This window comes from Eriocheir sinensis, unplaced genomic scaffold, assembly GCF_024679095.1.
Source record: "Eriocheir sinensis breed Jianghai 21 unplaced genomic scaffold, ASM2467909v1 Scaffold454, whole genome shotgun sequence".
Lineage (NCBI taxonomy): Eukaryota > Metazoa > Arthropoda > Malacostraca > Decapoda > Varunidae > Eriocheir > Eriocheir sinensis.
In genome coordinates, this window is record NW_026111781.1 from 10,743 (window position 1) to 37,182 (window position 26,440).

At 38.7% G+C, this 26,440-nt stretch overlaps 1 protein-coding gene and 1 long non-coding RNA gene across 10 annotated transcripts in view; one reads left to right on the forward strand and one right to left on the reverse strand.

Annotated features, from left to right (window-relative positions):
- Window positions 1-11,829: 11,829 nt before the first annotated feature.
- On the forward strand, window positions 11,830-22,833 carry LOC126992408 (uncharacterized). The gene is made up of 4 exons (XR_007746541.1): window positions 11,830-17,091; window positions 17,439-17,482; window positions 21,743-21,880; window positions 22,686-22,833. It is a non-coding gene; the product is annotated as an uncharacterized LOC126992408 (long non-coding RNA).
- LOC126992407 (5'-nucleotidase-like) overlaps window positions 17,792-26,440 on the reverse strand; it is a 62,538-nt gene continuing 53,889 nt past the window's right edge. For 4 of the 9 annotated variants that reach the window (XM_050851144.1, XM_050851138.1, XM_050851139.1 and 1 more), the window contains 8 exons: window positions 25,562-25,727; window positions 24,777-25,040; window positions 23,433-23,683; window positions 22,717-22,844; window positions 21,739-21,867; window positions 20,348-20,465; window positions 20,097-20,215; window positions 17,792-18,662 (listed from right to left, as the gene is read on the reverse strand). In XM_050851144.1, the coding sequence (XP_050707101.1) occupies window positions 18,656-18,662; window positions 20,097-20,215; window positions 20,348-20,465; window positions 21,739-21,867; window positions 22,717-22,844; window positions 23,433-23,683; window positions 24,777-25,040; window positions 25,562-25,727 (1,182 nt within the window). In that variant the 3' untranslated portion in view covers window positions 17,792-18,655. The other 5 variants (XM_050851137.1, XM_050851142.1, XM_050851140.1 and 2 more) reach the window with 5 other exon arrangements.

Below are 26,440 nucleotides of genomic sequence, written 5' to 3' on the forward strand. Positions count from 1 at the left end.
GATAGTTCAGGAGCAATGTATGTGAAGGTGAGGCAAGGCCACCGACCCTCCCTCAGCTTCCGCCTCTCAGCTTTAAAACTCAAGCTTGCTCCGCCCATTTGTCCGCCCTCCTCCCTCCTCCTCCCTTCCCTCCTCACCCCTCTCCTGCCCACTTCTCCCCTTCCCTTTCCCTCCTTCTCCCTTCCCGCCAGCTCTTTCCTAGTTCTAAAATACCTCTTGAACCTGATACTATATAAAGCAAGCTGAAAAAACCCCGATCTATTAAGGTTATTGTTTCGGCGCTTTTCTCTGTATCTATTAATAACTTGACTATAATAATTACGTAACTCCGGTCCACGATGTCGTGTGTGTGTGTGTGTGTGTGTGTGTGTGTGTGTGTGTGTGTGTGTGTGTGTGTGTGTGTGTGTGTGTGTGTGTGTGAATTACTTTGGTGTATGCATGACGTGTGTGACAGTGTGTGCGTGTTGGGTAATGACTGGTAGTGTGCATGCATAGTGCAGGTGTGCAGGGCATGTGTCTGGCCGGGTTAGATCAAAAGAGACTAGATTCCAAGAAATGGGTGGGAGTGTGTGTCTGGCTGGGTTTGACGAGGCAGAGGTAGAGTCCAGGGCAGGGGGAATGAGTTTGGTTGTAATATATCAAGGCAGACTAGGGTCCAAGGCATAAAACTTATGGTTTGTTGGGGTAGATCAAGGTAGACTAGACTCCATGACAAGTGGCGTGTGTGGGGCTGGTTAGATCAAGACAGACTACACTCCAAAGGCTTGGGGCGTGTCTAGCAGGGTTAGGCCTAGTTAGATCATATTCTAAGACATTGGGCGAATGTTTAGCTAGGTTATATCAAAGGGGACTAGATTCTGGTGTCAGGGGCATATGTTTGACTGGGTTAATCAAAGCAGACTAGCCGCGTGAAAGGCGGCCAGAAAGTGGTTTGTCGTGATCGACTGACTAATGGCTCGTGTGCGAACGCTCTCTCCCGTAGGTGGCATACGATAAAAACGTCGAGGGACGGGGTATAGCTCTGTAGGACGTGATAAGGCATTATTACAGTGGTTGCTTGAAACAGTGGCTTGAGTGGTGACTGTGGCAGACGAAGCTCATTGATAGCGAATTCTGATAGGACCAAATAATCGTGTATGACAACCTTAAAGAGCGTGATAGAACATAATTTCAAAGTGGCATCGTGAGTTACATATGCTTTACGTGCTAAACTACAGCACTCGTCATCGTGTCCTGAGTCCCTTTCATCTAGGATAAAGAGCTTCCTCCACGAGACAGAGTCGTACGTGTGCAACATTTGTCTGAGGCAGCTTACCTTCCATGGGTACTTTCTACGTACCCATGCATCCATGCCGTGAGAGAATGCGAACCAACACACGGCTGACTCTATACGTTTTGGTCCGTACCAGAAAACAGCAAATACTTAGACATGTAAGTGGTAAGAAAGGGGAAAAATGGACGGATACAGAGGCAGCTACACAAGTATATATAAATCACAGTTACAAGTTGGTCGTGGACTGTAAACACCGATAGGTACACAGGCACCATTAATCCGGTACGTACGACAAAGTAAAAATTGGTTCACCTCCCACGTATCCGTAGCACTGTGAAGGCAAGCCACCAACACACCTTGCCTTCGAGGGAGGCACTGGCGGGAATATTACATTAGGAGACCGCGCTCACCTCCCTCCTGCCAGACGTTAGAGAGTTGTTTCTGAGTCACTACGCCAGTGCCGATGTCAGTAGATTATGCCGTGGGGCTCCATAACGCATCTCCTACTGTATTTTGATATAGGGTAAACAGATGATCGTGAAATGTCAAATATAGACAAACCCCTTTTTTTCGGGAGTAATAAGCTGGAGTCCGCACACACAAAGTGGCCCTAAACGGTTGCAAATATATCCCTTGTCCCTGAAACCAGCTCTGCATTACATTTATGTGATATGATGTGGATGCAATTTTACCCTGACAGAGGATCGAATGTCGTTACTGCCGTTAGCCATCGCCCACTGCGGTAGATGCCCAGCGTAACTACTCCAGAAAAGTGTAAGACCTGCGTTAGCCCTCCCAGGCGCAGCAGGAGGACGCACTCCTACAACAGACAGACGACCACGGTAGATGGAGTGATTGAGAATTATTAGCGAGCCGCAAGTTAGGCGAGTTTACATTGAAGCAGCAGGCAGTGGCTCCCAACACTGCTTGTTTTGATAGAGCACCGTCGTGGCGTCGCCAGGATCCTATCAACCACCAACCCGGAGGCTCCTAACTCCGTCACCAGACTTCAGTGTCGCTGCTTTCCGGGTCCCTGGCCAGCCCTATACCCACTCAGCAACAGCAGGTATCTTAAACATGACAAGAAAGCTAAGAAAGGATAAAGACGATGGAAAAAGAAACTGCTTGGTGATTCTACCCCTATACCGTTGACCCGAACTGGTGAGCAGATAAATAATATAGACTTGAGTACATGTCGTGTTTTTTTGTTTGTTTCTTTGTCTCCTTTTCCTTCTGTCAACTTTTTTTGTTATGTGTTATTTAATCTATTTTGCCTCCTGTCTGTGTAAGGTGGAGTGTCTGTCTGTCTTTGTAAGTACGGGACATTTGTCGTGGGTAGAGGTCAGTGGTGTACGTAGCAATGAGGGGGGCATAGGGTATCTAACGCTTCTCCAGAGAAAAATTGAGACCCCTGGAAATTTTGGGGATAGGGGAGGTAGTATATATTAACACCATATAAACAGTTTAGATTATTCTGTATGATCACTGCTCCCCATCAACCCCCCTCCCTACATAGCGTGCAACCTTTTAATATTAGAGTGAGATTGATCCTCACTTTCTTTATCTACTCGTGAATAATCAGTGTGCAGCTATCTAATATTAACCTGATATATACCTTAGACTTTCACAACGCTGCCACGTCTCCAGAAGCAGCAGCACATCCAGAAACAGCAGATTCACAAGTCCACAGATGCTGCAGCGCGAGAATTATGGTGTTTGCTGATCTAAAGTTTTAAGAGGAGCAAACTTCCTTATGAAGAGTTGACGTCATCTGGGACACAGAGGAAGTTGACACCGGCGTGGTCCAACTTCATGACGCGAGCCTCCTTCGTACCTCTGTCTGTTAGTATCTATACACGACGATCCTTTACGAATACTACCTCATCAGACTATGACCGTACAAAATGTTCTAACGGCATGTTTTATGATTGCAGACACACTATATTAATAAAGACTGAATATACTGCAATGAGACAAGTACAAAGGAAACAGTATTTAATGAAAACCCTCAATTCCATGCGTGTTATGATTATTATGGATTGAACAATACATTACTTGAAATAAATGCAAAGAGAAACAGCGATTATTAAAAAATCAAACCAATCCTGTGTGTTAAGGCCTCGATGAAGAAGGGCTAGTAGGGCCTGTATGATATATAAAATGAGACAAATGCAAAAGGAGACAGCAGTATTTAAGGAAAACCCTCACATGCTTCAGTCGTTAATTGAGTTGAAGCCTCGAGGAAGGATCGAGTCTGATGTGAGTTGAGGGAGAGGAGAGTGGAAGGAGGCGGGCAGGAGTCACTTGGTTAGTTAGTCTGTCATTCAGCCGCCTCCAGACTTACCAGAGTGGGCGTTAGGGCACCGTGAGGCTATTCTGGTATGTGCTTGATGGATATTCTCATGATTTGCTTAGCTTGTATGGATTCATGTGGTGGAGAGCAATGAAGTGGTGAAGGGGAAGGAGGATGATGCATGGGTGAATGTTTGCAAATATAGAGGATGTGTGGGTATTATTTCGTTAGAGGGGGGAGAAGCTAGCTATTTGTGAGGGGTATGATTATAATATTCTTCAAAATACATCAAAATACGTCAGGAAACTTCAGTCAACGTCCGTGAAACCTTTAATCAGTGACCTCTAACGAGCATTTACCGTAGTGTGATGGAGGCATGGCATGATAACAGGGCCGTATTTTTGGGGGGGGCTAGGGGGGGCTGTAACCCCCAATGTTTTCTATATAGGCCTCAAAATGACCCTAATAGTGCTTATTTAAATAAATATACTGTGAGGAATGATTCGACACAAACATTATTTTATTCAGATAGTTTCATTTGTATTTTCCAAAGAGAGAGATTTTACATAGAAAATCAGAACACACAGACCCCATGGTCCAGACTAGGTGGTCTGTCCTTAAACCTAAGTGATTCAACAGAAGGCTCCAAAACGTTGCATTTCTACTCTAGTTAATATTAACTTGAAGGAAATGACGGTCGAGCTTGTTTTTAAAGGAGTCAATCGCGTTACAGTGGAACACTGAAGGTGGGAGCTTATTCCATTCTCCCACTACAACGTTGGTGAAGAAAAATTTGGTGCAGTCTAAATTTACTTGTCTACATTTGAGTTTTATGCCATTGTTTCTCGTTCGCAAAGTGTCATCGATCATAAACAATTTTGTTTTGTCTACGTTCGTGAAACCATTAAGTATTATAAAACATTCGATCAGTTTTCCTCGGAGGCGACGTTTCTCAAGAGAGAACATGTTGAGGGTGGAAAGCCTTTCTTCGTAAGATTTGTTGCGCAAGGAAGGGATCATTTTTGTTGCCCGACGCTGAACACCTTCTAATTTAGCAATGTCCTTTGCATGGTGGGGAGACCAAAACTGTACCGCATATTCCAAGTGGGGTCTGACTAAATTATTGTAGAGCGGAAGTATTACATCTTTATTCTTGAATAAAAAGTTTCTTTTAATGAAACCCAACATTCTGTTCGCTTTATTTGCTGCATCGATGCATTGATGTGAGAATTTGAGGTTTGACGCGATTTCCTTAACGCATTGAACGCTTGTGAGTTTAACGCCACCCATTTCGTAATCGAACATCTTATTTCTTGTTCCAACTTGAAGGACCTGGCACTTGTCTACGTTAAAGGGCATATCCCATCTATCCGACCAAGCTGAAATTTTGTGCAAATCCTCTTGGAGGCTTTGCCTGTCTTCGTCAGTGAGAACCGAGTTACCGATCTTTGTGTCGTCTGCAAATTTACTAATGCGATTATTAAGTCCAACATCCACATCATTGATGTAAATAATGAAACACTGGGCCAGAACCGAGCCCTGAGGACGCCACTACCGATGAGAGAGAGAGAATACCGTTTGTCGATGCTTCACGTTAAAAGAAAAAAATAGTGTAATGTTTTTATAAGGTGTAAGGTACAATTTTCAGGTGGCCGTTGGTGAGGCTGACCACGTAATCAGCTCGCGCAAAATACGTCACTGAAGTGAGGTCCAAAACTTTCTTACTTATTCAATATTTCACTCACCGCTATTGTTTACTTGTCCTGCTCCGGCTCCAATACATGGCCCAAACATCAGAGAAACATTTTTAATCATGAGAATGCATTACAACGATCGAATAAGGCAGAGTTTAGAAGGAATTACCCCACGTTGATGTTTACTAAGTTCGTGTTTGGTTGGTCTGGTCTGTTGTTTTCTTGCGGGCAATATCAACCATCACAATGATCACAAATGGACAAACTAGAGCTAAACCAGGCAAATTTATATGTTTTCCTGGTGTTTATTCCCCATTGAGCATGAGTAGTGGATAGCATAGCGACTTATTTCTGCGAGGAGATATTTCTCGATCCACCGGTTTGTCAACACACCGAGGACGAGGCAGAGGAGACACAGGCGGCTGCTGCTGGAAGGCCGAGGTGAGTTATTCCTTCGTTGGTGTTCAGCGGTCAGGGACAGGCTGTGACATGGTGCATCACTGTGTCCTGAGTCATTGTAGGGTAATTACTCAGATTCACTACGCTCCTCCAATATTGCCCCCTTGACTCCTTAAGAATAATAACCTTTCCAAGGTCTCACATTCTGTTGTAATTCTCTAGTTTTTCCGGCGCATCATACACGTGGGGGGGATCCAGGGGGGCTGTGTCCCCCTTGGTTAGGAGGGGGGCGAAGCCTCCCCGTTAGAGGTTAGGTTATGTAAAGTTTGGTTGGAATAGTTTAAATATTCTCCCCAACCCAAAAAACCCGATTTCCCACGGGTCCCCCGAGATTGTAAGGGGAAGGGGATTAAGCCAATTTTTTACTTTTAAATACTTGCACATTCATATTATGGTTGAGGGACATATATTTCGTCCATTAACTATAATATGGAGGTGTAATATCGTATTTTGGAGTTGCGGAATCAATCTCCAGTTACCTTTATCTGTATATATTTAATTTGTTTCAGGTATTGGGCTGAATTACTACAGATGATGAATTTCTTATCATTGTTACATCGAGCATCACCATCCCCTGCAAGTAGAATTGGGCTGTTAGTGGGGCAGATCAGCCATGTCCTTAGGCCACCCTGGCCTCAGCAGGCCAACCAGCCATACCGTGAGACAGTCACTTGTAGCAGCTTGCAGCTCGGCTACTTTACTGCAGGTGGGTACATTAGTGTAGATATCTTCATCTCCATTTTGTGATAATGGATTAACTATAGTTACCAGATATGTATTCATGCATATAAAGTCTCGTGTCTTCTATTATATATAGTCAACATTTCATAGTTTGTTAGATAGAAAATCTTGGTACTGAGGATGCATATATAAATTATTTTATTTTATTATTATTTTTTTTTTTAACCCCTTCACTTGGCGGCCGGCGTCCAGCGTCGGCAGGCGTCACCGTATGGAAAGGTTGATCCTATTCAAACCTCTTAATCCTCTTCCATTTCCTCTTAATCCTCTTCTAAACCTCTTAAGTGGAAATGGAAGAGGATTAAGAAATTTAGAGGAGGATTGAGAGGTATAGAAGAGGATTAATCCTCTTCCATTCTTCTTGACCCTTTCCATACTGTGGCGTACGTCTGCATCATGGATGGAAAGGGTTAATGATTTGGCTCATATAATAGTGTCGGTAGGATCTCTTGGTGGTGCCTGGTGGTTGGCCCCTGTCTGTTGTGTTCTGGGTTACACTGCGGGTCCTTTAAACAGACTTTAAACGTGGCAGGATTGTTTCTCGCGGGAAATAAGCATCTTGGCGATGATTCTAGATAGATTTTGAATATAGATTACTGCACATTTTGAAATAGGCCATTTTTTGACTCCTTAAGAATTTCAATAACAGGCATAGTGGAGTCAGAAGGGGGATGAGTTGGAGGAATGTCCTGAATCGTCCAAAGTTAAATTTTTAGAGAAAGTTTGAGTGAAGAGTTCAGCTATAGAGACAGATGCAGCTGCAGGGCTACTGTGAATAATTAAATGGAGTTTCACAGAAGGAATTATGAATTAGAAGGATACACAATGATGACACTTCAAAGTTGGATAAACACTCTCTTACCCCAACTACCACCAAATAGCAATACAGGTAACTCTCGATTTACGCGAGTATTGTGTCCTTGAAGAGGTCGTGTAAATCAAAAACAACGTAAATCAAACAAGAGGTAGGTTTCTATCGAAAACTAAAAATTAATTCAGTGGAGAGAGAGAGAGAGAGAGAGAGAGAGAGAGAATATCCATATCACTGAGATATCCACTCAGGCACTCAATCTCAGCCTCACTCGTGTGAGGAAGAAATGAGGGACAGCATGAGCGACTGGCTAGTACTGGTACCGGTGCCGAACAGTCTGGTACCGGTACCGTACCGTATAGCTGGTACCATTAGTACCAGTACTGGTACCGGTACCTGCGCACCCCTATTGTTGAGTAGTGTATAAGTGAAAAAAACGTGTAAATTAAACATTTATTTGGATTTTGGACCCCGCATTATTTAAAAAACGCATAAACCAAACTCGTATAAATCGAGAGTTACCTGTACTTACATGATCCAGATGTGATGGACCGGCGTAGAGCCATACCATATATTAATTTCTGAATACTATGGATCCATACTACTCATATGGAATCCAATGCTGCTTTAATCATTTGGATCTCACACGGGAAATCAATTCAAATGTACTTAGCTCGGGGCAGGTGAGTTGGGTGATGCGTCTTGGAGGAGATCGTCTGGCTGTATTCCCAGTGGTTGCTTGTAGGCCGTGAACAATGTATATTTGTGCTACAGTGTGCGTTGTACTTATTTACACCTTTACGATAAAAATAAGAATCATAAGGTTGTGGAAAGGTGAGACGGTATTAACTCGGGGACGAGATGGCGACGGGTTGGTGTCTTACATCCGAGTGCTCAACTTTGTGCCTCAAGTGTACATGATGTAAGTTGCATGTTAAAGCTTCCCTACCCTTTGGTACCAAAGATGAGAAAAACTCACCAGAAGTGAAATAGCCATCCTGGTGTTTATGGCCAAACCTTTCCAACAATGACAATAATTATACACCTTTAAAGCACAGCACCCAGCAGTGATTGAGCAAGTGACCACAGCCACAGCCAGACCTGCTCCAAAACAGAGGGGTGCTAACAATATCTAGGCACAGTCAGGCCACTTTTCACTGGCAGCAAACAGTTTTAGGACTTTAGCAAGTAAGAGCAGCTTGGTTGTCTTGCTAGAACTGAAAGATATTAGGTGGGACACCATAGCCCTCGGTGAGTATAGGAGGACAGGTGAGGTATCCTAGCATTGCCTGACTGACATATTTTGGGCTACAGAGGTCTTTTTGATAGGAAGGATGTGAGTTGGATTCTTATTGAACAAAAATCTAGTAGGGAACCTAGACTAACTTTTCAGCATTAATGAAAGAGTAGCAGAAATCATTGGTATCATGCACTAAAGTGAAAGTTCTGATTAATGGAAGTTTTGTTGTGGGATGCTTGACATCTGCTCATTGTCTCAGCAAGTTCATCATTAGCAGTGGGAAAAAACTAGGAGTACACTGAGTTTTACAAGACAAAATGAGATTTATAGCCAGTATATAAATATATCACTGAACATGTTGGAGTGTAAGACACTGCAACTATATATAGAACTTAAATAGCTAAAAGTATCTGAAGGGGGGAAGTAATGAGTAGCTGAAAGAGTATTTGCCTACCACAACCTGAAAGACATAATTTGTGATTGGTGTTACTCAGAGTAAATGTTTTTCCTTAACATTATAAAAAAATATGATATTACCATGACAACTAAATATTATTGAAATCAACATGATTTTAACCTGTGTTTCATGCAGATTACTAAGGCATTGTTTCTTATCAGCCAACCATCCCATCTCTGGTTCAAGTCTGTGGGATGAAGCAGAAGGGTCGACTCAGGAGGCGTTGTAAAGACTGTTACTTTGTTATGGTAGGCGCCTCTATGTAGAGTGCAAGACTAAACCCCGCCACAAGCAGATGTCCATGCAGAAATCAGAAAAGAACACATGGATATTAACATGGGCCTCCCAGTCACCAACGCGACCATGGTAGTGCTTCGTGTCTCTAATGATAAGATAAGTTAAATATGTACTATGTACATTTAAAGTTTCACAACAAAATAATTCTTTAAAAGTTAGTGTCAGACAGTCAGGATAAAATAGTGTTCAGACCTGCACACTTGAAATTTTCTACAAGCCAATGGCTAACAAGTCTCAAGAACAATGTCAACCCAATGGCCACTCTTTGATTTCCATACTTCTAACCCTTTTATTGTGACACCGTGAAGTGGGAAGCTATATCATTAATTTTTTAGTCATTTTCAATTTGATGTAATGTGTTGGTGATAAACTATATAGATGATGTACTTTTTCCCTCTGTTGGCAGAAATATACAAGGAGAATGTCATATCATATCCCAAAGGCTGTTGCTCTACTGTGTGCATTATTGGTGACATTTGGTGAAGTGGATCATAATTTCATTGCAACATAGTAGAGAAAAATAATACTGCCACATGAAGCCACAGGGCTACTAATAAAACTCCTTCAATCATGTTGTGACCAAGCTCATTACAATGCAGGGAAAAAGTTTAAACCCTCATGTTTTGCTGGTATGATAGAATATGAATTTAAGAAAAATAGGACATGGGCCCTGGGGATCTACCACTCATAGGAATCCCACTCCTCCATTGCTGTAACAAAGGCTGTAATCCTAATATTCTCTACTTGAGATCTTGAATCATTACATCTATTTCATGTCAATTAAACAAGGAATTGTTAGTAAATATGAAGTCAAAGATGTTACTTTTAAGGGTCTTGCACCAGCTGTCAGCTGGTACTATTTTGGTGAGGTTGATGCAACACTCACTTATGTTACAGCCGATGTAAATAAACTGTTCATACTTTATTGATCTTTAGTATTAAATTATAAGTTTCACACTAGTATTGAGAATCTTTTATGTAGTAAGAGCTGAAGACTTTATATATATACATCTAAATATTGGCTGCAAAATATTAGAAAGTTTAAGAGCACTGGTGGCTAGGGTTTTTATAAGCTGTAGGAGAGAAAGTTTGCAGTAGATGGTGGGACCAGCAATGTTGGCAAGGTTATGAAAGGAGCAGGTTTCAGTGAGAGCTCTGGACACCTAATATGCTGCTACGTGAAGGAAAATTTTTAATGGTGTCTCAAACGAGCTAATAAGTTTAGTATTAAATATCAGGGAAATTTATATAAACATGAAAGTAGATAAAATAAGTAAGTGAAATGACAGTAAAAGGTAGACAGTTTTCATCCCCAGCAGCTACTTCCTTCTCATCTGTCCACCATGCCTCCCTTTTTTTTTCTCTTCTTTGCACCTTATATCCAACTACTTCTAAAATTTCAATTACCTCTGATCCTTTCTTTTACAACAACCAAATGTAAAGAACTATTAACCCTATCGCTGCGCATGGCGAGGAAGCGACTATCCCCTCAGGCGCACTCGGGCAGATATTATTATTAGCTCTGATATTATTTATCATCTGTTAGGTCTGATATTATTATTATTATTATTATTATTATTATTATTATTAGTTGTAGTAGTAGTAGCATCAGTAGTAGTAGTTGTTGAAGTAAGCCCTAGTAAAGTAGTATCTGTGCAGGTAATGGTCGACCTCCCAAACTTGGCTTTAAGAAATCGTTCAACATTTTTTCTTTTACATGAGTATGCAGAGTATGTCATGAAATGGGTAAACACAACAGCATTATTAATCTAGTTTATTTTGAAATATTCAAAACATTACAATTTCTGATTTCCTATGAATAATCAAAATATCATTGTTTTTAATAGATTCTGATAAAAATTGTGCCAACTAACACCACCATATCCTCTAATAACACCTTCACATTTTTTATCTCCCCTGAGCACCTCATATCACCAATGCTGTATGCCATGCCAGACCTCCTTAATGGATAAATAATCTTTATCTGTACAAATAAATTACTAAAGTAATAAATACTGGATTCATCTTAATATTGGAGGATTCTTATTACTATTCAGCTTATTTCTTCCATTACTATTATTTAAACCTTTCAGAATCAACAATCATGCAACAACAGCAACAGACGATATTTATACTTGTACTCGGTGAAGTACAGTGACAATGGACAAATATGGTAATAGAAGAAGCAAAACTTACGTTCAAAAGGTTCTACTAATTAAAAATTAACTTTAATGCCTAGAAATCAGTCAGCCAAGCTGTCGCAAAATTTAACTTTCAAAGTGTCAATACAAGTAGCCATATATCATCGTTTCCATTCTTGCTTTCAATGGAAGTGTCAGTGTGGTGTGAAAGGACTGCCCTGAGAAACAATTGAAAACTTGTGGCAGCGGTTTTCTGTAGGTTCTGTCACTGCCATGTTAAAATTTAAAATGGGTGGTCTGCTGCTTTGTCTAACATCGTGAGGGAAATTAGACCCAAAATTATATTAAAATCAGAATTATTTTAGTATTCAATTTAATAGTTATAAGTAACCAAAGGATTACATAACAAAACTAAAACTTCTAATAAAGAACAAGGGAATAATGACATCCTGAGAACTACATAAGTGTCACTAGATGGTGGCCACGATGAAGCAGGAAATATGATTTCAAATTTTGTAGATATGTTTAAAATTTCAACTTTAACACTGTTTGGCCTTTCATGTCTAGGTTTCACATACATGAGCTATCTAACATGTTAGGTTAGACTTTTCCAACCAGTTTGAAGGTGTCTGAGCTGGCATTTTATCCTCATCATAGACATCTTTCATGGTGGGGTCTAATCACATTGTCAGCTAAAGATTTCTGTGACTTTACTTACTGAGGAGGACATTTTTTTTTTTTTTTTTGCACTAACAATATGTAATGCTAATTTTTTGCTAGTATATTGTTCTGTTATGCATTTCATTTGGATTACAGACTAAGACAGAAGCAATCAAAGGAAAATGGCAGGTATTATACTATAGGTTTTGGGTGCCTGGATTTACTGTAATACTTGTGTAAAAGTTAGTCATGCAAAGTTTGACCTTCCAAGGCTATAGCATGCTTGAGAAATTCATTTAACCCAATAAAAAGTAGTAGTAGTAATATTACTGATAATAATAATAATAATAATAATAATAATAATAATAATAATAATAATAATAATAATAATAAATGTAAAAACAATAGTAGTAGTAGTAGTAGTAGTAATAGTAGTAATAATAGTAATAATAGTAATAATAATAATAATAATAATAATAATAATAATAATAATAATAATAATAATAACCCCCTGGAAAAGCAGTTTTCATGTAAAAGTAGAGCATCTGAACTATGCCTCAAAAGTTTTAAAAAGAAAAATTACTTTTACAAAAGTGTATACAGCATGATGGACTCCCAATTTTCAAACATTTATCTGGGAAGTTGTTGCCCCTCACACCTGCACATTCAGGTGATTATCACAACTTGACATGGCAAACTGCATTTAGTTGTTGGAAGGTTCTTTCATAGGATTAACATGGTGGTCTCCCATTGTAACAAAAGGACTTGAAACAATGGATATAGATGCCCTTTGTGTATTTGCTCAAAACCAATATTTCCTGTTCAGTGCTGAGATTGTAAACCTCTGCTGTAAATGTTCTGCTGATGTAGGATTTCAGATGAGCTGCCAGCTGTATGTTTCTCACCACTGGGTATGTACACTGAACAAGTTTTTATATTTTAATTTTAAGTTGATAAATTTTTTTCTTTCTTGTGAATGTTCTATTGATTTCATGTGTCCCAAATTTTATAGAAAATTGTGGTAGTATACAGGACCACCCAAAAAAAAATCTAATGTTCCCAGATGGTAGCCTACCCCAGTGGTGTGGTATACAACAATACTGAGAAAATCAGATTTATCGAACCACAAACTTACTGAACATTTTTATATCCAACATCTTTATTTGATACCTCTCGTATTTTTTTTTAAACAAAACCATTATATGAACTACTGTAAACAGTATATTTTATTATATAACAACTTGGTGTTCCCCATAATTGATGTGCCAAATATATGTAGTATACTGTAATCCAGATACTAATGAATCAGAACATTTGATCCATACTAGGGCTTATGAGGGTTGTGCAAATTCCCACAACCTATATATCACAAAACTCTAGTATATGTAGGTAGGTCTGTACTAAGTCTAGAGTTCTAAACATTTTAATAATTTTATCGACAACATATTTTCAACTAACTAAAAATACATCTTTTTATATCGTGTACATACCTCATCCTACAGCACACATTGCTACATGTTGAACAATGCTAGTCTTTAGTAGCAGCATGCACCTGTTCCTGCATCATTCAAATTCCATATCCTAAAAAATTGTCTACTATTTCACAGTATTTGTCTACAGCATTATACACCATCACTAAAGTGGCCATCACAAGAAACAATGCTACTCCAACTGGCAACCATAAGACTAATATTTCAAGTAGCAAAATTCCCTTCTCGAAGTGAGGTTGAAAACAGTTGCAGATGTCTTTTAACATCTTATTACATAAATCATTCCTCAGTATTGCATTTCCACATATTTAATTAATTGGTCGCCATCTTGCAGAAAAACATTATTATATAACAGCATATATAGTGTGTAAACAACTATTAGTTTTGTTGCATATGAAGCCCCTTACCAAGCATGCATGACAAAGAGAAGACAAACTGTTTTTGAAGTTTTCAAATATTTTCATTGTTCTGTTAATGTAATTTCATTTGACATTGTGTCCAAGCAAATTTGTTGTTGGCGAAAGGGGCATTACCTCATGTAATAACACCTTAGCAGTAGTTAAAATGGTGACCGTGCCCTATAGGACTGAATAATCTTCATGTACATATACTTAATTTATGGAAAATGTTACTATAACTGAAGTAAGACAAAACTTCTGTAGTAAGAAGTGATTACATCACAATAAATACAAGGCAAGACACTTTTAAAATAAGACATTACAATTAACATTTAGGCAGGATATTTTCAAAGTAAGTAAAAAAATAAGCTCATTCACACTATAGTCAAATTGCATTCAATAATCTATTAAAAGGGAAATTGTATATTCTCTTTAACCCTTCAAGTGCTGGGAGTGTGTCTGAACCTGAAGTTTCAGACATCCAGGGCTCACAGTTTTCTGTTTAAGAAGTGGGAAGGGATAAATCAGACTGTGCTGACAGGTCTAGTAACCATCTTTGGATGGGAAGTGCAAGGCATTGGATCCCGTCTATGGATGGGGATGGATTGTGCTCTGCCATTCTGTTAACACTACTGCTTTAACCATCTGTTGCATTTACTCTTTTGATTCGGTGAGTTCTGATGCTGTTGATCCTGCCTTGTCTCTCCAAGGCTCATGCCGTGGAAATGACAATATTTATCAGAGTGGGAAAGTAGGACAGGATTTGTAGTTTGCAAGGCATTCACTATCACAGTCAGACTGAGGGCCACTCCCAGTGACATGGAGCCAATTTCACAGTCCTTGGGTACTCTCCCTAACCAAAGGGCTTACCAACATGGCATTACCAACACCTTGATCTGATTTCACAGTTGTTTTTGTGGTCTCCGAGATCCTCAATCAGGTGACAGTGAGAACAAGAGAAAGGATTCAGTACTGTTGGCATGCCAAAGCAGCAGGAAATACAAACATTGCATCAGCTGAGAAGATGACTGTGAACAATAAATCTTGGAGGTAAATGTGGAAAAATAAATGCAAATAATAATAAATATGAAGAATAAATGTAATGATTAATTGTAAGGAATAGATGTGATGAATAAATGTAGAGTTTGTTTCACTGAAGTACACTGCTAAGTAGTATCCCAAATATTTTTTAGTTTCTACACCCCTGAAAGTATTACTTTGTCTGCAGAATAAAGTAATTTTTCCGAAGTGCAGAAGTCGAGAAATATTTTTGGTGTTATTTAGCAGATTTGAGCGGCGTTCTTCAGCGAGACTAACTCTCCACATTTATTCATCGCAGTTATCCTTTTCATTTACTTGTCACACTTATTTAGCAGACCACATTTATTAGTCATTTATTTTCACATTTAGCATTAATTTCATTTTTCACATCCTTTACATATAATAGGGCCGATTACACAGTATGTATGCCCTATGCATACATATCTAGAGTATTACAAGAGTTTGACCAAGGAGGCATAACAGGTGAAATAATAGGAACAGGTATGGAAGCTCTCAACGTCGGCTGGTGAAGCAAGTTCATGTCGTCATCCAAATTCTTTAAAAAAATTCATAGTACCATTAAAGCTCTGTAACATGTTATATTGTTTAATAATTTTTAATTTATTTAAAGACATAATATAACCATATGAGAGCAAGAATTTGAGTTATTTGCTAATAAACTGCATAGGTAAGCTCTGTTGTGGAAGTCTCCAGCTTCTAGAGGTGTATTATTAAAGGTTCCATTCTCTGGTATCAATGCAGTCAACCAACACTGCTAAAGACGACTGTGAAATCAGATTTCATGGTGGTGGTGGTGATCACTGCTCATTGGTGATGACCACGACAAAAGGAAGTGACCGTGAAATCAGTGTTTAGTAAGTGCTCAAACCAAACAACTCTCCAAGTTTGCTTGGTTTTCTACTAAACACAAAAGATTACAGGAGCTTCTTATATTGTATTTGGTGCTTATAGAGAAGCTAACAAAAATGGATACTATGCAAAACATGTTTAGTCTTGGGTGCTCTTTAGAGAACCTAACACTTTGGGAGTTGTTTCGTTTGGACGCCTACAGTGTGTGGAAGTGGCCCTTAGGAGAGGATGGGAACAGTGCAGAACTTCTTATTCTATTAGTAAATAATATCTTACTTAAGGGTAGTGAAGCAATTTAGTCTCATAAGGTCAATAAAGAGCACTTGGTAAAGATTTTGCATGAATGTGTCTCATGGGGTTGGCTAGAATGCCATACAGCAGCACTTCAAGGGTAAAGTTATTGCTATGTTCAATTGTCCACTAAGAAGCATAAATATTGCATATATGACAAAAATGATTCCTATGGTTTGTCCTAGAGACTCCGTTCAGTATAGTATGTGGAATAAATTTTAATATTTACAGTTATGTTGTCATTAGTGTGAATACTTTCATCTCGTCCAGTACTCTCATTATCCTACATAAGAGGGGAATATAAAGATGCCTCTGTAACAAAGATTGATCTTTGTCTTTCAGTGTCTTCTGTAGTGCATTAAAATCCTTTTATAGAAAAATATGCATATATTCCTTTTTACATCCACTCAATACTAGGCAATTATCTTCCACGGACTTCATCACAACAACAACTTGCAATACTTGTTCTCAAATACATGTTAAGTTTAAGAAAATACTAGGATGCATGTACAGTAATGTAAAATATGAAAGTAACTGGTCATAAATAATTACTTATAAAATAGGTGTACTAACTAACTAACAGGGAGCATACACCTGGGGGGTGTCACTTCACTCACTTGCCATCCATACACCATAAGTAGGTGTACTGCCAAAGATTAAAATATTCAGGAATAATGGGTTCTGTCTAGGGTTATTAACCACTTAATAGTAGGACTGTCCCTGTGGACAAAGCTGTAGCAAAAGACAGCTTAGGACAATTCTGTTGAGAAAATTTAAATTCTTTTACCAACACCGCATTACAGGGCACAACCAGTGGTGACTGATAACATCCAGCCCATGCTGTTGCCAGGAGGGAAAACTCTTCTAGTGGCAAGAAAATGCAACAGGCAAAGAAGGCTGATGGTTTAGTGCAAGGTTCAGCTACAAGCTTAACAGTAAGTGGTGCCCATCATGGATAAGTTTGGCTGAGTATTAGTTTAAATAACAAACTTTATGCTATACAAAAAATGTAGTCATTGGTGCTTTGTAGTAAGTAATAATCGTACAGAGGTATGTGCTTTTGATATTAGTCAGTGTGTTGTATTGTGAAACTGGCCCACAAACTTTCCCCTTACATATGGGATGGGTAAAACTGCATAGAATTTAACTTTGGCAGAGTTTTTTTTGTGAGGTTAGGTATTTATTTATTCTAAAAGTACAACATTGAACAATCTTAAGGAGTTGCTAATTTTTGCATATGTAACATAAAAATGCATATTTAACATAAAATCACATCTTACAGAAACTCAACTGCTCCAACATGTATCCAAGTCAATGCAGTTCAAGGTAAGTGCAAATTTAAAGTAATACACTGAACCTGCAATATTATTAACTTGGTTTTCGGTGATATAAATCTCACAAAATTATAACCTTTTTTTAACCCAGTAGCAGCAATGGGCCAAATTTATGGCTTTACCGTGTAGCAGTGACGAGCCAAATTTGTGCCATGATATAAACCCCCCAAAATAGATGATAAATAATCTGATCACAAATGCTTTGATATATATTATGAAATGGTTTGTGTGAGGGGTGATTTTTCTAATTTTTCTCACTTGGAGGACCATTAAGAAACATGATCCCGCTGCAACCGGTTAATTATATCCATCTCATATAAGGTTTGGAAGCAGAATTGTACAATAACATTGCATAGAAGTATGAAATCCATCTCCTCAACATTTTAAAGCATTTGGAGTTCCATAAACTAGTTACAAATTATCGCAGATCAGGCTTGTGCTTCAGGGACAGCTGAAGTTTCACAGGTCAGCTTAATAGTTACAATTGCAGCATTTATTATTATTAAGTTCTGATTTCAAGAGAAGAATATGATTTTTTTTTTTTTTTTGAACTGGAATGAAATTTGAGGTTTCAGTAGGAGCAGCATGGTATAGACATTATTTTTTTTATCTCTTGCACTGTCTCCTTTACTCATACAAGTTTTAGGAGAAATAAATCTAGTTGTAAAGAGAAAAAAAACCTCAAACCTGGATTATTGAGGGTTCAGTGTAATACTGCATGTACAGTAACAGCAAAAGTAACAATAAATTAAGATTTTTCAGGTAAACATAATTGTGCATGTTGTAATACTTACCTAAAATACTGAATAGTAATGTATATCTTTCAGAATATAACTTGCCACAGTATTTGAATACGTATACATTTACTGTCCAGGCCAGCATACTCCTTTGTTTGTATAAGATAAAAGAAAAAAGCACCAACTTTCTGACAATTACTGAGTGAAAAGTTATGTGGCTGCAAGTACAGGCAGCTGTTCATACATATACATTGTCCTTGGAACTTGCTATGGACACAGCAGTCAGACCTATGAGGGAGAGAAAAGTGCAGCAGTAGCTTCCTAGTTAAGGACTGGCGGTTTGTTCTTGGGAGACGAGGGTGTTTGTGGCTCGTCTTCCTCCTCAATGACCGACACGCTGTGCATGGCTCGCTTTATAGACATCTCTTCTAGTACCTGCCAGGGGAGAAGGTTTTAAATAACTAAGTAGAATTAAATTGAGATTTGTTTTCTAGAAAATTTCTAGAATAAATGCAATATTAGTGATTTTGGCTCAATTTTGTGGTACACTTAAATGTATGTGTGTTTGTGTGTAATGATGAGGAATGTGGTATGGCTTGGCTCCAGCCAATAGAGGCACACCTCACTACATTTTCAGGCAAACACAAGTGTCTCCTACTTCAGAGCTTTGAACTAGCAAGCAGAAAGTTCATTAGTATGCAGGAAGGTACTGGAGGAGACTGCTATCCTCAAAATTGAGGCCCCTGGTTCCATAAGGTACTAAGCGGTACTCCATGAGGATTTTTTTTTTTTTTTTTTTTCACCAGTGCTTAGAGCAGTGGCTAGTCACTACTCTAACAGTTTATACATCTTCAGTCTGCTGTACAAGCATACTGCTAGATCTAGCAGATGCCAGTTAGCTAGCACATGAGCCGAGCAAGAGTGGAGTGAGTCTACCCAGTTATCTCCACTGTTTACGAGTCTCGCCTGCATTTGGTTCACTCGTTAGGTCCCACAACTCCCTGTAGGTGGTGGTGAGGGTGGTGAGTCAAACTGGACAGTCGATCAGCTGATCACAACCAATATGGCGTTGCACAACAACCGCTCCCTCGCAATAGTCATGCAGCAGTCCTTATAGACGACCGTTTACTGGAAACCGCAATCATAGTTGAAAGAAACATTCACAGAAGGTATGAATATGAAGCAGAGGTGATACGTGTCCCTTGTTTACAAACATTGCCCCCTCTGCCAACACAACCCCTGCACAATGACTTGGCAGCCTTCACAAAACTTGACCGTTCTATTGTTCAACACTGCAAAATGGTGCATGGCTAAGGGGTCACCTGGACGAAGGGCTTGGGTGAAAGGAGCCCATGAGGACAGAGGCAGGGTAGGGGGAGAAGGCAGAAGGCATAGGAACACTGCTTTATCTGTGACAAATTTGAATAACATTATTTTAATATTAGTTAAAATTCTAACATGACTGATTCAACTTATGATCAGCCTGTCAGTTCTGAACCCCATCATAATATGAGGACTACCTGTACTAGTACCAGTGTCAAACGTCTCTGTGCCAGTTTCTCAAAATGCTCGTGCTGACTGTCAAGAAAGTGTAACTCCAGAGTTGGGACACCCCAAGGCAGAGAGTTGTCAGATGGGTATTGCTTTGCTGTGAGGCTAGTATAGTTTTGTCAGATGTTTACAATGGCCACCAAGAAAGTAGCTCAATATCATCATTGTTTAGTGTTGGGACAACAAGTAATTTCATCAGTGGTGTGATACTGTAAAGCAGAAAGTGGTATGTATGCACACAGCCTAACCCCTAATGAAATGTTATTATGAATGAGAAAGGCATCACCACTCTAGTCTGTTATACAATGTGGGGCTCACTTGGTGCTCTCCTGTGCCTCTACTGGTGGTCCCGTTAAGCACTGTTCAATGATAGTCACAGGCCCTGAGTCTGCGGAGTGCATTATCATGCTCTGGCAACCTGCTGCAACACGGCGTGTCTAATTTCATGGGTAGTATATGATATGCTAAGAAGAGGAAACAGTTGTCAGTATCAAGTGATATGCAGGTAGCAATGAACATGCATGGTTCACTTAAATGTAATATTAAGACACAGCCAAGGCCCAACCTACCTCATCTGTGGCCACTACTATCCTGCCCTCCACTTTTGGTGCTAGTTTGCACGCCAAGTTCTCCAGCTCATGGAAGCTTTCTTGCCGGGATAAACTGCCTCGAGATCTCTTGCTTGTGCTGGAAAGATGCACTCTTGTAAGTTTGAAGCTTTTACTAGAATGATTGAAGCACTTGATGAGAATAATGAATTTTGCATTTGAAAACAATGTTTGGAAGCTAAACAGTTAACAAGACCTTTTTTTCATTTACTAGAGGACAAACTCTCATTTGTTTAAGAGGCAGCCCTGCTGGGCAACAATATTAGAAATATCCATTATTAGGAATCCATGTGGGACAGGAATTATAATTATATTAATTTACCTTACATTTTCTTACCTTGCTGTCATCAATAGTTACATGAATGTATTATAATGATGGTAACCATCACCTACTCACACTAACATTACCTCCCAGTTATATTAGTACTGACAGAAACACTTGACAAGTAAAGTGGCCTCTACTCAAACTTACAAAATGGTGTCAAAATGGTCTTCATTACTGGAGCTGATGAACTATTATAGTTTGTATTGGCCTTCACTTTTGTGGTAGGGGAAAAATACCAGATGTCACCAATATTATAAGACTCGCTCTCCTTTTCGAGATAAAGGGGTACTCTAGCTACACCAAATTACATTTATGACATTCACTACTATTATATTATTACAAAAACTATTAGCTGTGACTGAGGCCTTTGTGATGCCATGGTCACCAGATTCACTAGCGAATCACAGTCGCTTACTCAATGTGTGCCAACCAATCACAATGCAGCCCTAAACTGCCATTTAGCCCTGCTATGAGTAACTTGCTGATAGCAGAGCTAAGCAGTGGACATGGAACTGAGGCACAAATTCAAAGACACGTGAATAAGTGTCGAGGTAAGTAGAAACTACATTGATTTGATGCTTAACTTATTGTTTAATCTTTTTTGCAGTTAATTTGACTATGTTGTTTTGAACTGTTTTCTCTTATTATGTGCAGGTTTACAAAGGAAACAGTGGGAACAAATACAGGAATAGTGATGGTGGTAGTCAACTGTGATTTGAAATAGCTGTAATACCCCTTTGACCTTGAAATTTCAAAGCAAATGGTCACTGTTTCCCTTTTAGTGAAATTTTCTTTCTCATTAGTATAACTCTTAAGGAAGATATGGGAGGAGAAATTCTCTCATATGTGAGGTGCAATTTCCTGGCTGTTCTTCCTTAACCACACACAGGACAGAAGGCATGCATCACTAGTTGCGACTTGTGTATTGATCTTATTACTTCTTGGTAGACTCTAGCCATCCACCAAAATGAGAGAGAAGAGATTTCACCATGTGTGAGCTGCACCTTTGATGTTCTTCCTTACTCACACAGAGGACAAGGAACTTGAGGAACCGGTGGAGAGTGCCGAATCTGTGGATACTGAGCGGCCGAGACGTGCGTGTCCTTTGGTGCGTGCTGCAGCAGGGATCTCATCATCGTTACGTATGAGACTGTGTCTGTATGTGTGAGGTGAGCAGGTTAGGCCACAGCTGGGATGGAAGCTAATTCACATGGAGTCACTGCTAGCCAACTTAACCCCGAAGCCCCCCCACTCTCCTGATTGGCTGAGTTTTTTTTTGTTATGATAGAAAAGATTACATAAACCATGAAAGTTTTCTCATGTAAAAAGAGGTTAGAGAGGAGTTTGACGATACTCTGAAGATAGGAAAAGGGAAGGGTTAGGGTTCAAGGGTTAAGTTTCCTTTTGGTGAGCGACCATAGTGTTCTAAAAATAAATAAATGAATAAGTAAAAAAATAACAAAAAAGCATAAAATATTTGCATCATGCACAAACTTCATTAGTACAATAAAATGTTAAAGTCAAACTTGCAAACATTATTTTATAGATTTATATTATGAGGCTGAATATTCATGCAAATACTATGTTAAAGTCTTATTTTTATACAGTGTGTTCTGGGGGGATTTTTAAACACGAAATCACCTCTGAAATACTACTTGGTTTATGATGGATTTTGATATAATTCTTAAGTGCTCAACATTTTTATCATTCAGGTTCTTTGCTTCTTACAGCTGCCCAAAATTATTTTCTATGTACGCACTTTCTGTATGTTTACCCGTGTAAAACCTGAGTAAAAAAAAATTAACATCAAATGAAGGGGGTCAACTATGATGCCACTCTCCTAGGATCTTCTGTTCTGCACTTAAAATCCCTGTCTGGTTAATTTTAGAATATCAGCCTCATGATAATTTACTAGGGACAACTGAACTTATTAAAAAAAAAAAAAAAAAAATTAAGGATTAACTCACTCAACAGATTATACACATTCCACTCTGAGCAATATTACCTTCTGGAGAGCAGCACAAGAGACTGTCTGTGTGTTGAGTTGCGGCGTGTTCTGCCTTGGAGAGTCTGGATGGAAGTGAAGTGATTCTGGACAGCCGTGGACATCATGGGACATTGCTCTTCATCTTGCTGTGGAGAAAATGAAATCCTTTAATAATTTCAATAACCAAATTCAGTTTCATAGATGGAACTGTCTATGATGCTTTTTAATCAAATTATATTTCTCTAAAGTAACAGTTCCGAGGCAATGATAAACAGAAAAAGGGAGGTTACTGTAATATCTGTTGTTAAATAAATGCCATTTGTTTGTGCAGAGTTCATGTCAATATGACATTGATGCTAAAATTCTAGATCACTTTGTTTTGGAATAAATGTTTAGTATGTTTATTATATTGGTGTATTAACTAATTTTGTTTAAGGATTACTAAACTACTAATCAAGAGATATACTTCACCGTTAACTGCATGTTTCAATCACATCATTAAAACTAAATTCCTAAAAGTTCTAATTTTATATTGCAGATGAGTATGGAGTTATGAGTTAAATAAAGCCTTTTATCAAGAAAGTGTTCATCTGTCACTGTATGCCAAGGAAACTTGCAGGACAAAAATTAGCATTGTACCTCAGTGTCTCGTTTTTGGCAATAAAAAGTAAAACAGTATCTTGAGACAAAAACTGGTGAGTATTGTGGATGCAGAGGACAAAGGTTTGCTTTACCAGGACAGGGCATTCAATCAGCATGTTGTAGCCATCGCGACCCTGATGCATGTAGGCCTTGGTCACCAGGCGGTATTTCATGTCAGGGTTAAGGTACTCGTCCCCAACCTTGACTAAATCCCTAATTATCCGTGACCCTGGTTCAGCTTTGGGATCAAACACAAACTGCACACCAGCCACCTGTGGGAAGCGGCCCTCCAGTTTGGGGTACTGGGAGACTCCGTTCTCCAGGGCTTGCACCAGCTTCTCGCCTGTTGGGTGCAACACAAATTAAATCTTGCCATTTTATGTGTGAATTATTCATGTCACAATTTCCCAGTTGCTGAAGAATTTTATGTTGTTTGACCATAGAATCAGCTACCATACATGCAAGCAAAAGTATTTTTTTTTACTAATTTTAGGGAGTAGTATAATTGAAATCTGTAAGTAGCAGTAGTAAAGCTGATGTTGCTGCTGCTCATTCCTAAGTTGAAAATCAAAACTTCTTGGGGTTGACTTTCAAATGCAAATGGCTTTTACACTAGTAGATATGGTATATTCATTCTGATGCAACTGTCTTGCCTTTGATTATGTCAAGTAGTCAGTTTTCATTTTACTAAAGTGAAGGAAAATTTAGCTAAATGTTATTGATATGATACTCAGATACTCAGAGGGTTCCAAGTACGGTAATATTACACATCCGATTCCAAGTTCATTGAGAGTGGACAAAACAAGGTTTGCGTTAAATGGATGAAATATTTCAAGGAATGATTTTAAAGCCTTTGATATGCGTTGCAAAGCGAAGCATAAATGAAAAGAATGACAGAACTTATACATCTGATGAACCTAAAGGTGCTAACAAAAGTGTTATATATGGAGTTATGAGTAAGTAATGAGATGGGTGAAGAAAACAGAAATGACACCAACCAATAACGACCAGACAGATAAATGATTAAAGAGATAGAACCTACAAGAGAGGTCAAACTTTTGAAAAACCTAAACCTATTCAAGAGAGAGTATCTGAAGTTGTAACTTTGAATAATGAATTGGTTGGAGACAATAGAAAAGACACCAATCAGTAATATCACTGGAGGATAAATCTTAAAGATCAAGAACTATCAGTCATGAACAATAACATGACATGGAAAGGAAACACAAGCCACACTTACTTATGTTTTAGTGGTGGTGGCATAGAGCCTCACCAAGAGAGATAAGTGACAGGTAAAAAAATAGAATTTGACATGCAATGAATGTGGCTAAAGTTTAAACTAAAGATTAGACAATTATATGACAAATAGGCATTCATGCCAGATGTTAACACAATTACATCATGCCTGCTTGCCACATCTGTGATTAATGGATTACCTGTGATTTCCAGGACAAGTAGTGGGTCCAGCATTGGTAAGATGGTCATGAGATCTCTCATCTTGAAGTCTCCTCTGGGGTGAATTCTGTCAGACCTCAGTGTTCCCGAGTTGAGCAGCGCCACATCACCGTTGCAAGCCGCCATTATGATATCACAGATAAAGTTGCCAAGGTTGGTCTCGGAGGTTCTTATTGATGAAAATCTCCCATCTAGCTCGACACTGAAGTTGCCTAGAACTTCATCCATCTTCTTCCCTACTACATCTGTATCCAAATAAACCAAGGACATTAACAAAAGGGATGTTGATAAATGCTTGTACTAAAAACAATGTTAGGACCCACTGCAGTGGCTTCAAAGTGGATAAATTCTAGTTCAGGAAGGACAGGCAAAGAGTGCTTTATGAAGAAGGTAGTCGATTGGTGAAAAAATTTAGGAATTGTGTGACGAATACAAATATGATGAGTATCAAATAGAGGTTAGATGAACAGGCAAGGCACTTGGAAAATAACTGATTCACAGGAGCCACCATGTATAAGCTGACTGGCCTCCTGTAGTCTCCTTATATCCTTGCATTCTTTGTGTATTTAGAGGAGGGACTGTGGAAAAGACAATCACGTGCCTCTTATAGAAGAAACTGCCCCTTGAACACATGCACTAGCCATCACCCTCCCTTTCCTCTATGATATGTGAATTAAAATTATAAAAATGTATGTAATGGTATGAAGACTGCACTAAAACATTACTAAAGTACAGTATGTACAGTAAGTAGCCTTTCAAGACTCACCCTCAAACTCTGTCAAAGTTTCCTTCAGTTCAGGATCCAGCTCAAAGGAGGAGTCCACCACCACCTTCTTGATGTCCACATTCACCTCCTCACCCTCTTGGGTGAGGGTCAGTGCAGAAAACTCCCTGAAGTCAGTCCCACTTTTGAGGATGATCTTACCATTTATCTGCAGAAAGAACAATTATACATAACAAATACTGCACAGCTCTCAGCTCTGGAATTAAGGCCTTAAAGAGGTGACATAATTATGCTATTTGATATGTGAGTGGCAAAGGAAATTATTGAATGACTATATCACCTACAAGAAGATAGCCAAGTTGAAACAGTAAGAACCTGCTCAAAAAAGGAATATATATATATATATATATATATATATATATATATATATATATATATATATATATATATATATATATATATATATATATATATATATATATATATATATAAGATTTTTTTTTCAAACCAAACAATTGATGAATGGAATGCCTTACCAGATTAAAGATTATACACATATATGAGTAAACATATCATAAAATTTGATAGAACATGGGACATATGAACTTGACTTAATTCTGTAAAAATACAAGCAATTACAAAGAGCCAAGAGCCTATGAGTGCTACCTGAGCACTTAACCTTCTGTATTCCTTGTTTGAGATTTGCTGCAGGAATTACTCAAGGATAAACATGAATGAAGGAAAGTCTGTGCCCTACCAGGGATTAATGTTGTAATGTGGTATTGTGCTGTGAGCTATAACTGTAATATAGTGGCTTACTGGGTTTGTCTAAAATATTATTTCCCTTTATTACATATGTCTCCTGCTTTGTTTCATGTGGAAGGCCAAGGCAAAAAATCTCTCCATAAATAGATGAGAGGC